Source organism: Oncorhynchus mykiss, chromosome 10 (genome assembly GCF_057628025.1).
Source record: "Oncorhynchus mykiss isolate SJ-2025 chromosome 10, ASM5762802v1, whole genome shotgun sequence".
Taxonomy (NCBI): Eukaryota; Metazoa; Chordata; class Actinopteri; order Salmoniformes; family Salmonidae; genus Oncorhynchus; species Oncorhynchus mykiss.
Window position 1 is genome coordinate 48,660,774 of NC_143031.1, and position 13,865 is coordinate 48,674,638.

Consider the following 13,865-nt stretch of genomic DNA (forward strand, 5'->3'; position numbering starts at 1 on the left):
AGTACCTTTGGAAAGTATTCAGACCTCTTGATTTTTTCCCCCCACATTTTGATATGTTATAGCCGTATTCTAAAATGTATTCAATATTTTTTCCTCAGAAATCTACACACACTACCCCATAATGACAAAGTGAGAAAAAAAGGGTTTTATACATTTTTGCAAATTTATTCAACTTAAAAAAACAGAAACCTTATTTAAGTATTCAGACCCTTTGCTTTGAGACTCAAAATTGAGCTCGGGTGCATCCTGTTTCCATTATCCTTGAGTTGTTTCTACAACTTGATTGGAGTCCACTGGTGGTAAATTCAAATGATTGGACATGATTTGGAAAGGCACACACCTGTCTATTTAAGGTCCCACAGTTGTCAGAGCAAAAAGCAAGCTATGAGGTCGATGGAATTGTCCGTAGAGCTCCGAGACAGGATTGTGTCAAAGCACAGATATGGGGAAGGGTACCAGAAGGAAAACCATCTCTGTAGCACTCTGCACCAAACAGGCATTTATGGTAGAGTGGCCAGACAGATGCCACTCCTCAGTAAAAGGCAAATGACATCTTGCTTGGAGTTTGCCAAAAGAAACCTAGACTCTCAGACCATGAGAAACAAGATTCTCTGGTCTGATGAAACCAAGATTGAACTCTATCATTAATGCCAAGTGTCATGTCTGGAGGAAACCTGGCACCATCCCTACGGTGAAGCATGGTGGTGGTAGCATCATGCTGTGGGGATGTTTTTCAATGGCAGGGACTGGGAGACTAGTCAGGATTGAGGGAAAGATGAACAGATCAATATGCGAGAGATCCTTGATGAAAACCTGCTCCAGAGCACTGAGGACCTCAGACTGGGGCGAAGGTTTTACCTTCCAACATGACAATGACCCTAAGCACACAGCCATGACAACGCAGCAGTGGCTTCGGGAAAGTCTGAATGTCCTTGAGTAGCCCAGCCAGAGCCCGGACTTGAACCCGATCTAACATCCCTGGAGCGATGCTCCCCATCCAACCTTACAGAGTTTGAGAGGATCTGCAGAGAACAATTGGAGAAACTCCCCAAATAGGTGTACCAAGCTTGTAGCGTCATACCCAAGAAGACTCGAGGCTGTAATCGCTGCCAAAGGTGCTTCAACAAAGTGCTGTGTAAAGGGTCTGAATACTTGTGTAAATTTAATATTTCTGTTTTTTATTCTTAATACATTTGCAAAAATGTATTAAAACTGTTTTTGCTTTTTCATTATGGGGTATTGTGTAGAGTGATCTATTATTATTTTTAAAATCAATTTCAGAATAAGGCTGTGATAAAATATGGAAAAAGTCAAGGGGTCTGAATACTTGTCCCGAACACACTGTACTTTTGATACCTAATTATATTTTAGCAATTACATATACTTTTGACAGTTAAGTATATCTAAAACCACTTTTCTTTTAGACCTTTACTCAAGTAGTATTTTACTGGGTGACTCACTTTTACTTGAGTCATTGTCCATCTTTAATTTTACAATTGGGTACTTTTTCCACCGCTGGATGCAGTTGGACATGCTGCTTCGCTGTGTGCATGGGCGATGATGATGATTAAGATTACATTATATACACACATTCAATAGGAATTCTTTCTAGATCTAGGGTAGAATCCCATATGTTTTTGTCACCCTGTATTTGAACCATATGTGTCTTTAACTTTTAATGTTGCGCCTTGTGATTGTTACCGTCCAACCATTTACAAGGCCAACTCTTTAGTGTGTGCTGCCCTCTTGTGTTTGTACATGGCATTGCAGCATTACACTAATGGAGACTACAAACGGATGTTTTCGTATCAAGTGTTCACAATTTAATAGGGAGTTAGTTCATAGTATCTTTGTGGTACAAATAGATACATCACCGACATTACATTAATTTAGTCTCCATGTGTTTGACCTGCTTGTATATCCAGTTTCACTTACGGAATATCAAATTCTTTAAACTGCTTGTTGAATAAACAGTATGTTTTTTCCAGGCTGGGGGAATATCTAAGTCATTGGGGTTATAAGTGTGCATGCAGAGGTAACTAACACTGAACACATGTATTTTGGATGGTCATCATAGAGCATTGGTAATATTGACTGTGCCTTTGCTGAGATGAAATGTTTATTCCTTACAAGCATGAGACATCAAACCTGCCCCTTCTATGCACCCCAAACCTATACAACGCTAAAGGAACATGGCTTTATGTTTGTTTCAAATAACATTTACAAGTCACATAAATGAATTGGAAATCCATCTTTGCTTTGACTAGAGATATATGTCGCCATTTCAAACGGCCACGCGACGTTGTGCAGGTAAGCTGCGTCATCCAGAGCCTCCGGTGTCTAGCAGAGATCATGAACTACGGAGAGCCGTCTGTCTGAATGTTCTCTCGACATACCCTTTATTACAGTCAGTCAGTGGTTTAGAAAGAAAGACAACGGTTGTTTGGCGCCAGTGCTGTGATTGTAAAATGAGCAGCTGATATGGTACCTGGCTTAAGCAGAGATTGGAGACAGGAGTCCATTCAACAACAGACTACAATGTGTCTGGCACATGTAGGCTCAATAAGCATGTAGGGTATTTAGGTTCCGGATGACAATATGAAGGTTGCGGACGTTCATTTCTCATATATCTCCTTTCATATGATACATGGGTACGACTTCAGTGAAAGTGGGGGAAACCAAAACTCTCTTAATACCCTGAACAGAGCAACACCCATTCAAAGCCTTCTCCCTTTCCACTCCAGTTACTGTATGATACATCCTACAAATATTGAAACATATGGCATTTTCTCCCCATATCGTGAGAAAGTAAAACTGGAATTCTATCACGCTAATATTACCCTTCATGTTCTAGAAATAAATACACCCAGTACACCCTGGCTATTTACAATATGTTATATCAGAAATCCATTAAGACACTTGTAATTCTTTGGAAAATCAAATGTAAAATGGGTGAAATGCAACTATACACGTGCGGCAATGAACAACCCTCTTGTTCAACACATTGTGAGGGTTTGGAGGACAGTAAAAGGAATGAATGCATGTTGTAGCTTTCCTTTAGAGCAAATGGTTAGTTTCTCGGTGCATAGATACTTTGAACCCAGGAGGCTCCTGATTATTGCTCTCAGACATGGTCTGCTTGCAGAAATATGGACATGGGGGCCCTTGAAGCAAAGGGGTTTGTAGCTTACCGAAAAGTTTTAATAAGGTGGGTGGAAACTGGCATTGAGGAAGAAAACTGCTTAGGAGGTACTAAGGGTTGAGGTTGGAAGTCTTAATGGTTAGATAAAGCACATGGCTGAGTCTAATACACTGTAAAAAAAAAAGGTGGGAAGATGCTGTTGTTCTGCAGTGCATTTACTGATTGGAATGATAACAAATTACACTTTGGTTCATTCAACCTATTCTATAAAATTTCCCTGAAATCAAATAACAAATTTGACAATCAAAAAAATGATTGAATGAAAGTTCTAAATTGCTTTCAACACCTCATGAGCGAGCGCATGTGCATTGAATAGCGGTGGGGCAATGTAGCGGCGGCAGCCTATCAAAAGCGCTGGAGGTATAGCTTATTGGGGGGCGTGGCTTTCAGTTAGTTATTTTTGCCCACCTGTGAGAGTAAATGTCGTTCCTGTTAATGTGGTCTATTGTATCTGTTATTCAAACTCAAACTCGTACACTGACAGCATCTGTAATGGTACTTGCATGAGTGCATATGGTACTAAAGAGCCTGTTAAGGTTTCTATGTTAAGGTAGCTAATTCTTGGTCATGATATTGTGGCTACTAAATGTATAAAGAATATGTTTGGAAACATTATTTCAAGTTATCGAACCAACTTAATTTCTTGATTTACAGGGAATTGATTTAATTGGATTTGGATAGGTAATTCCAAATTAAAAAGTGAACTTGGAACAATATGAAAAAAATTGGTTACATTTACATGAAATATGAGTTTGTATTTGTTATTTATTAGGTTTAACCGAAAGGGGGAAAGTAAGTTGAGTTTTAAAAAAAATACATTGCAACTTCAAATATAGGTTTGGTAATAATGAAATAAAACTGTCGTCATTGAATCATATACAGTCGTATGAAAAAGTTTGGGCACCCCTCTGAGGCTGCATAATAATTTACTCTGTCATCACAGAAAATGATCACAGTGGCATGCCATTCATTTTCTAATAAAAGCTGAGTACTGGGGTATTGTCCAGACAAATATTTTTAGTGTAGCAATATTAAGTTGTATGAAATTAAATCAGATGTGAAAAATAGGCTATGCAAAAATGTGGGCACCCTTGTCATTCTGTTGATTTGAATACTTGTAACTACTTAGCACTGATTAATTGGAACACACAATTGGTTTGGTGAGCTCAGTAAGCCTTGAATTTCCTAGACAAGTGCATCCAATCATGAGAAAAGGTATTTAAGGTAGCCAATTGCAAGTTGTTGTTCTCTTTGACTCTCCTCTGAAGAGTGGCAACATGGGGCCTCAAAACAACACTCAAATGACCTGAAAACAAAGATTGTTCAACATTATGGTTTAGAGGAAGGCTAAAAAAAAAGCTATCGCAGAGATTTAACCTGTCGGTGTCCACTGTGAGGAACATAGTGAGGAAATGGAAGACCGCAGGCACAGTTCTTGTTAAGGCCAGAAGTGGCAGGCCAAGTAAAATATCGGAGAGGCAAAGGATGGTGAGAACGGTCAAAAACAGCCCACAGACCACCTCCAAAGACCTACAACATCATCTTGCTGCAAATGGTGTCACTGTGCATCGTTCAACAATTCAGCGCACTTTGCACAAGGAGAAGCTGTATGGGAGAGTGATGCGGAAGAAGCCTTTTCTGCACACACGCCACAAACAGAGTCTCTTGAGGTATGCAAACGCACATTTGGACAAGCCAGCTTCATTTTGGAATAAGGTGCTGTGGACTGATGAAACAAAGATTGATTTATTTGGTCATAACAAGGGATGTTATGCATGGCGGCAAAAGAACACAGTGTTCCAAGAAAAACACTTGCTACCCACAGTAAAAATTTGGTGGTGGTTCCATCATGCTGTGGGGCTGTGGCCAGTGCCGGTACTGGGAATCTTGTTAAAGTTGAGGGTCGCATGGATTCCACTCAATATCAGCAGATTCTTGGGAATAATATTGAAGAATCAGTCACAAAGTTGAAGTTACGCCGGGACTGGATATTTCAACAAGACAACGACCCAAAACACTGCTCAAAATCTACCAGGGCATTTATGCAGAGGAACAAGTACAATGTTCTGGAATGGCCATCCCAGTCCCCAGACCTGAATATCATTGAGAATCTGTGGGATGATTTGAAGCGGGCTGTCCATGCTCGGCAACCATCAAACCTAACTGAACTGGAGATGTTTTGTAAGGAGGAATGGTCCAAAATACCTTCATCCAGAATCCAGATACTCATTAGAGGCTATGGAAAGTGTCTAGAGGCTGTTATTTTAGCAAAAGGAGGCTCTACTAAATATGAATGTGATTTTTCTATTGGGGTACCCAAATTTATGCACCTGTCTAATTTTGTTTTGATGCATATTGCACATTTTCTGTCAATCCAATAAACCTAATTTCACTACTGAAATATTACTGTGTCCATCAGTTATTTGATGGATCAAAATGAAATTGCTGATCCAAACACCCAATTATTTATAAATGGAAATTGTCAGGGGTGCCCACACTTTTTCATTTGACTGTATTTGGTTTCCACAAATGTGTTGTTTTTCAATTGAGAAACCCTAACTTAGTTACTTGTAACCAGTTGGAGTAATCTTTTTTTTTTTTTTTACAGTGTAGGGCGGGAAGAAATATCGGACATGTTGCGTTATGCAGAATGTTGCTTATAATCGTGTTAAAACTACAAGCATACGACCATACAGTGTGGAGGTCTTAAGACACTAAAGGCAAACAACCCTAGTGCAGCCGACCCCATTTAAAGCTTCAGTGTTCATCAGGAGGCATATGGGTAGATGTCAATGTTTAAGGGGTGGGCGTACAGTTTAAGCCAACAGAGTACATAAAACGGCTTTCTCATGAGACACATTCTCTGTAATGATTATGATCGATGGACAGGGAAGCTATAAGGGGTGATATGTTGTACCTTCTGTCACCAACTGTGCATTTAATATGAGCAACGAGGACGCAAACCGCAATAAAAACATTGATGTTAGGCATTTCACAGTGCATACCCACACTCAACGGTACAAATTCCCTGTGAATACTCATATAGAAACACAGTTGGCAACTGAATCGGTACACACAAACTTTGGTTCCATCTTATCTATGATCAAAGGGATGATGGCAATGATGTGTTCTCAGGTTGTTCATTTGTCTGGTGGTGCCATCAGTCTCACAAACTAAAGCAGAGGAGGCATTGAACACAGCAGTGTGCCATTCCCCGCATGCTCACGCAGTGCTAATACAACACATGCTTCCCTCTGTGAATTGGATCTTTCCATAGAGAGGGTTTAAAGAGCAGAGCTAGATTTGGTGTCCCCTTGTATTGCACTCACCAGCCAGCAACAGACTAGGGAGGTTAGGTGTCCTCCCGAAAGTTGTGTGAGTGCTCCAGACTACAGGACAAACTTGTAAAGTTTGAGGTGTGTTCCTTCCGTAAGGGCACAAGATGAGGCATAACTACAGAGAGGAAAATCTCACCATAAAGCAGGGCATTTCTTTTCTTTCAAGTGCATCTAACAGGTAAGACAGAGGCGAGGAAGGTTACTTTGGCAATTGGGTCGTTCCACCAATTCGGTGCCTTTTGAGAAGTGTAACTTGGTACATTTTTGGGGGAGGGGGGGGGGGGGGGGGGTTCACCTAATTTTAACATTCTGTCATAACGTGACAGCACACGTTCAACTTCATAAAAAAAACGAGTTTTCCCATTCCTATAGCAATGGCCTATTAAGTGCCAAATAGGGTTGACCATAACAGGGTTGACCATAACAGGGTTGACCATAACAGGGTTGACGATTTCATCTGAAATCAGCCATCAATCCCCTTGTGAAGGGGCAATGGAAGCTTGTTGTGTGCACAGGGATTGGCAATTGAATGCGAGCTTCACCCCCCCCCCAAAAAAAAATTATAATATTTCTAGCCTGTCTATCTATGGGTGACAGGGTTGATGTGTTGTGCTCGACCCGCTCAGTTTTCCACCACAAAACACCAGAAAATGGCCCCAAATTGTAGAACCAGCTCACCTGCTTTTACTCTATGATTTCGCTATTAGGATGTTCAATGTTTCTTTAAAGGAAATATATATATATTTTAAAAGGAATAGCTTCACCATATTAAAACGGGAGTTCAGTTGACCTTAAAATGAGGGACGGACATAAACACTAATCACATGAAATGAATAATAATCTTCAGAAATAACTTTGGCAAAGCAACAAAAAAATGTTACTTTGAGAAATGTTGGGAGAAGGACATGTCAAAATGCAACAAGCTATTCAAATTCAATATTGGTGCATAATTTCTACTTAAAATATCCAAGGGACACAAAAGGCACTCTTTTCATGGAACGACCCAAATCGCTTTGTCCATTTTTGCTCCAGTGGTAGACTAGAGCTGATATGGCCTTCCAGTATTCAGGATAGGAGTGAGAGAGCCAAATAAATGCCAGGTGATAAGATAGGGAGCTAATGGGTCATAATGTTACAGGAATACATGGGCTGAGCGAGGGGGGGGGGGGGGGGGGGGGGTAAAGCCAACTAGACAGACAGGACATTCAGCAGAGGCACCGGCGGTCACTCTTGGTGACCTCTTCTGAGGAGTGCACCACATTGGGCACAAAGCCACTCTTCACCCCCTCCCAACCCTCCTGGATGTTGATGTCACCGCTCTTCACAAGCTCAAAGATGTCCTGCGTTAGCTCAGTGAAGGCCTTTTCCACGTTGATGGCGTCGCGAGCCGATGTCTCCACATAGCGCATGCCATAGGCACCTGCCAGCTTCTCAGCCTCCTGCTGGCTCACCTGCCTCTGGGACTCCAGGTCACACTTGTGACCCACCAACAGGAAGACGATACTGTGAGGTTGGACATGACTGCGGGCCTCCTCCAGCCACTCATGCACATTCTGGAAGGAGCGACGGTTGGTGATGTCAAACAGCAGTAGCCCACCAACAGAGTTGCGGTAGTACGCCCTGGTAATAGACCTAGAGAGGGTTGAGGGGGTTAAGCAAAGAAGAGAGAGAGAATTGAAAGAAATTGTAAATATACTTATTGAGAAGTGGGGAAATGGAAAAACAAAGGATGTGACAGGGAAGTGGTGAGGTTCAAACATCAAGACAACGAAAGGCTCCGAGATGAATAATACAGAGATCTAAATACTATATTGTTATAACAATAATATTGACAGATGACTATCAACAACAAAAAAACGTGATTTATTGAAAGACAAATGATTTCGTCTTTGCAATGGAAGATTTAAAAAAGGAAAATACAATCTAAAAACGTAACCTGAATCGCTCTTGTCCAGCAGTGTCCCAGATTTGAAGTTTAATGCGTTTCCCTGGCTCTATCTCCACTAGCCTTGAGAAGAAGTCTACACCGACTGTGGGGTCGGACACCTGCGCAAAGCGTCCCTCGGTGAATCGCCGGATCAGGCACGACTTTCCTACTGTCGAGTCCCCAATGACGATGAGTCGAAACTGGTACAGCCATATCGCTTCCATATCTCACAGAATCTATGGCACAAAAAAAAACGAATAGTAAATGGCCTATAATCAACCTATAATCAAGTAGACTAGCTTAAATCTAGACTCCTTCGTATCTACAGTACATTCATTAATGATCGCCTATATATCCACTGATTCTTGAAGAATATCACTTAAACAGTATATTTCTCATGAGCTTAGTTGAACTGGTGTAAGCTTCCACTGGGCACAGACGTCAATTGAACGTATATTCGTTGAAATGACGTGGAAACAACGTTGATTCACCAGTGTGTGTCCAGTGGGTTGTTTTACTCCAATGTTTTGTTTGACTCCAAGTTTTGTAAACATTGTTTACAAAGTGTTATCCTTATCGGCCTATTTTTTTTTTAATGTAGTTCTTTGATGGGCCTGACAATTTTTTCGAGGCCTATTCGTAATGATGTGTGCGCAACATCCAAAATCGACATGAGTGGTGCTAAGAACTATTAAATGTGGAATTTCAATAGCCTACTGCGGCCGGACTAATTGCGTATTCTTGAAAAACAGTAGTCTGCCTGCCCTAGCCTACATTACAATGAGGGAAAGGCCGCTCCTCTTTCCAGTGTAAATGCACAGACAGCTCTAGCAAAATAACACTTGTGTATTCTGCTCCCATAGAAACACCGTTGGTTCTTAACTCGTATATTTAGCTCTCATAGAAACACCGTTGGTGTAAAGCCAATCAAGTGCAATAACATAGATTTTTTAATTACAAACTAAATTAAAAGGGCAGTTATGGACATTTTATATACAAACAACAGGCTACATATTGAATACTCATTTCACCCATGTCAAAATTTGGAAACGTGTTAGGTCTGGGCTACATAAGTCTGACATTTTACAATAAGCCATCTTAATTTAAAACACATTCAATTTATCTTCTTTCCGCCCTTCATAGATCGAGTTACAACGGTCTTCTCTATGGCAATGCTATATTAATCCATAATAAACACAACATCGGCATGTAGGTCTACAACCTTATGTTAAATTACCTTGTTGGATGGGCGATCAACGCCTGGCAATAGCAAACCCCATGATCTTGAGAAATATTTTCTCTCGAAGATGCTCTCTGAAACAGTGATCCCAGGAGGCCTAGTCAAACACCGTGTTTTACACCAAGGAGTAATCAGCAAATAGGCCTTGTCCTAGGCTATCATTTTATTTAATTCTACACTGAGATTTGTTACTATACTGGCGAGTTTCATGTGAAATAGGCTAATGGCCGTCCTTAAAACTTGTCGATGGTTTCATTTTATGGTAATTCCATGTTTAAAGATGGAGAGATATTTTTTGAAAATCCGCTGATGAAATGGCAGTAACAACAGCATCACATAGCGCGACTCATCCCTCATCAGCACCATTACCGTAAGAACCCAGACAGCAACGCAGCAAAAATGTCTCCGAAATTACGCGCTGCTCTCCATAGAGGGTGCTACACCGGCTGCTATAAAGGGACATTTAAATGTAGGTTTTTTTTCTCGTAGATTAGATTCGGGTTATCTTTGTGGACTACTGTGTAGCCTAATGATTAAATAGCTTGTGCGCGAATCCTGCTCTGAAATAGACCTACAGTAGGCTATTGAAGGGTAGAAGATAATGGGTGTGGCTGAGTCTTGGCAGCTTTCAAATGTTTTGGTATCATGACATCGTGTAGCAAACTGGTCTCGAAGCGACTGGAGGGAGGGAAACTCATTGCGGGGGTGTTAGAGCTATGGAGTAGACTTTCTTTTGAGGAGAAAGTTGGCCTATGCTGAAAATATTATAAGATTAAAAGTTAACATTTCGTGTTGGCTACGGTGGATGGAATCAAATTGGATTACATAATTTGCTCGACTTCATCCTTTGGATATGAAGGCATAATTTCGTATGGGTGCACGGTGACATAAGCCTACAGTCAACATTCAATGTTCTAAATGGAAACACTTGAAAGAATGTAGGCTGTAGTTGGAACGGAATTAGTATTAAATCATAATCTGTCTTTTAGAAAGCCATCATCACTGGCAAATAGTGAATCCTGTGGTGGTGCGTTTTGAATGGGCTGTTGTACAAAGTCAGACCATGCCGCAGGAGCATTTGTTCAAAGTTCTCGTTATAGGCGACCTTGGGGTCGGGAAAACGTCAATCATCAAGCGTTATGTCCATCAGATCTTTTCTCAACATTATCGCGCAACTATTGGTGTCGATTTTGCGCTCAAAGTTCTGCACTGGGACAGTGACACCGTTATACGACTACAGCTTTGGGATATTGCCGGTATGTCTTAACCAGTCCATTTGACTTTGATATTTGACTTTATATATCCATTCATTGTAATACCAGTGGTTTGGACGATTCGTCAGACTTTGTTCATGTTTAGCATTTTGCGAAAAATCACATTGATGTTTTCAACAACTCAACAGGCTTATCAATGAATTAACACACTTTTATGAGACTTATATTTGGTTTTATCCATAGATAGCCAATGTTACATTAATCATCCTAATGAATAGTGTAAAGTATTTCTCCCTATGGTATTTAATGTGCACTGTGGAGGAATGTTGTCTTGTGTTGGGCTCAGCTGGTGTCATGCTCATATTAGAGAGTCACATGAGCACTGCAGTTATTGCCAGGAGTCTCTATCTCTCTCTGTAATATGAAAAACCTGACCAGTTTTTGGATCGTGCCAAGTCATAATGCAATATAATTAGATAGTTAAATACATATAATTCAAGTATAGATAGACCAGTGCTGTGTGCCTCTGACTCTGATGTGTGCTGTTCTTGTATTTGTTTGTCCAAGGACAAGAACGCTATGGAAATATGACTCGTGTGTATTATCGGGAGGCCGTGGGAGCTCTGGTGGTGTTCGACGTGACCCGCGCCTCCACATTTGATGCCGTGCTCAAGTGGAAGGACGATCTGGACTCTAAGGTCACCCTGAGTCATGGCAAACCTGTCCCAGCTGTGCTGCTGGCCAACAAGTCCGATCAAGTCTGCTCCCAGCAGCCCAGACTGGACACATTCTGCCGGGAAAATGGATTTGTGGGATGGTTTGAGACCTCAGCCAAGGTGAGGAAGAAAGATACTGAAGCTTGTGTACTGTAGTCATAGCTTCTCCCAACTGACGCATGTGGGCTGCTTCATGGCTGGCTAGAAAGTCTAGGGTTGCCCTAAAAGACATCATGTCTGATCACTTGGAGTGTGTGTGTGCATGTGACAGACAAGCCTCACAATCTCAATGATTCTAAATACATTCCACCGACTCCTGCTGGGTAATCTTTTGGCTGCTAAAATTTGACATGTAGTATGGTATCTCTCATTTTTGGGGCTCCCGAGTGGCGCAGCAGTCTAGGGCACTGCATCTCAGTGCAAGAGGCGTCACTACAGTCCCTGGTTTGAATCCAGGTTGCATCATATCCGGCCGTGACTGGGCGGTCCACAATTGGCCCAGCGTCGTCCGGGTTTGGCCATCATTGTAAATAAGAATTTGTTCCTAACTGACTTGCCTAGTTAAATAAAGGTTAAATAATTTTAAAAAACAAATGAAATTATAAAGAGCATATAAAGAGCTTGACAACAGCCTTTGATTGTCAGCTTGGGTTACTTGAATGTGTTCAATGAAATGCAATCACACTCGGCTGATAAATACATGAGATCAGTTGGAATGAAATGTTAGCATACCCTGGGGTATAAGGACTACAGGCTAATTAGCCGTGGGGAATGTGAACAGGAACGTGTGAAATGGTCCAGAAGGCTGTGAAAGGTGTGTTCCCTTCTCACAGACTGAACCTGAGAGGAAGGGGACACTCACAGCCACTCTCTAATGAGTTACTCAGTTGGGTGTGAAGGCTGATTGGGTGAATATGTCACTGGGGCCTACCCAACTGGTAGCTTACATTAATTTATTTTTATTTTATTTATTTAGGCAAGTCAGTGAAGAACAAATTCTTATTTTCAATGACGGCCTAGGAACAGTGGGTTAACTGCCTGTTCAGGGGCAGAACGACAGATTTGTACCTTGTCAGCTCGGGGGTTTGTACTTGCAACCTTCCGGTTACTATTCCAACGCTCTAACCACTAGGCTACCCTACCGCCCCATAATAATGATGGAATATTAGCAACATCCTTCTGCCTGAGGTAAGAGGATTTTGAATCCTGAGCAGATCTGGCCAGGGAATACTTCCCATCTGAGATCATTCTAAGGTCTATTTGTCATTTAGCTGTACATGATTGTGTCTTCTGTTTCATCTTGTAGGAGAACACTAACATTGAAGCGGCAGCGAGATGTCTGGTTGAACATATCCTGGCCAATGAAGAGAGTACAGTCTTGGATTCAGACCCAGATGTGCAGGTTCTGCCTGGGTTCAACAGCAGTGTTAAAGAAAGAGTTCGCTGTGGATCATGTAACAAATTCTGACCCATCAAAGAGAATGGAGAAAGAGGAAGATCTTCAAGGGTCTGTACGTGTCTCTCTGTAGTCTGTCGGACCGGTCCAATTAAAGAACATCTTCAAGAGAAGCTGAGAGGGGCCATGGGAAAAAATATGTTATGAGAGAGATGTGGTGTATTTCTCTATGTGGATTCATGATCATGTTTGTGTGAGAAATTGTAAAATAGTAATATAATGAGTGGAACATTTTTCTTTTCACAATAAATACATTATTGTAACTTCTTGGTGTGAACCACCTCTCTACCTCGTGAAAGCAGGGCTCCCCCTCATTTCAGTCCCTCAGACAACTAAATGACAAAGCAGAGAATATCAGCAACGAGATGACACACATTGTGACGTCTACAGTTGTATAACCAAGGATATATGACCGTGTGATATAAAGATGTTGTTTGATTGACATCAGACTGATACAAAAGCGGTGTTTCTGTTTATAGGATAGGGACAACACTGCCACAGTGCCTTGTTGTACCTATAATGTACATGCAGTGTAGGCTTATATCTTTAACTTCATTAAAATGGCTTTGATGTGGGGTTCTGCAGAGTTGTCTTGTCCATTTTTGTAGCCTATTTTGACCATGTCAGTTGTCCAACATAGCATGTTAGTGCAACATTGTTACTATGTCATTCTATTATTCCTACACAGGTATGAAAGGATAGCATTGATGTCAGTTCTCCTCTCATCCTAATCTGCATCCTCCACCATGAGTTGATCCCAGGACGAGGCTGG

The 13,865-nt window shown here is 41.3% G+C and overlaps 2 protein-coding genes across 2 annotated transcripts; one reads left to right on the forward strand and one right to left on the reverse strand.

Moving 5' to 3' along the window:
• Positions 1–2,101: 2,101 nt before the first annotated feature.
• On the reverse strand, positions 2,102–10,079 carry LOC118936700 (ras-related protein Rab-39B). The gene is made up of 3 exons (XM_036933254.2): positions 9,705–10,079; positions 8,477–8,703; positions 2,102–8,172 (listed from the first exon to the last, which is right to left on the reverse strand). Exons 2-3 carry the CDS (start codon positions 8,689–8,691, stop codon positions 7,746–7,748), a joined length of 642 nt encoding a protein of 213 aa, XP_036789149.1. The 5' UTR covers positions 8,692–8,703; positions 9,705–10,079; the 3' UTR covers positions 2,102–7,745.
• A 20-nt stretch (positions 10,080–10,099) lies between these two features.
• rab38c (RAB38c, member of RAS oncogene family) lies at positions 10,100–13,675 on the forward strand. Its single transcript, XM_021618862.3, has 3 exons — positions 10,100–10,963; positions 11,489–11,757; positions 12,944–13,675. The coding sequence occupies exons 1-3, from the start codon at positions 10,771–10,773 to the stop codon at positions 13,103–13,105; spliced, it is 624 nt and encodes a 207-aa protein (XP_021474537.1). The 5' UTR covers positions 10,100–10,770; the 3' UTR covers positions 13,106–13,675.
• The last annotated feature ends 190 nt before the right edge of the window (positions 13,676–13,865 follow it).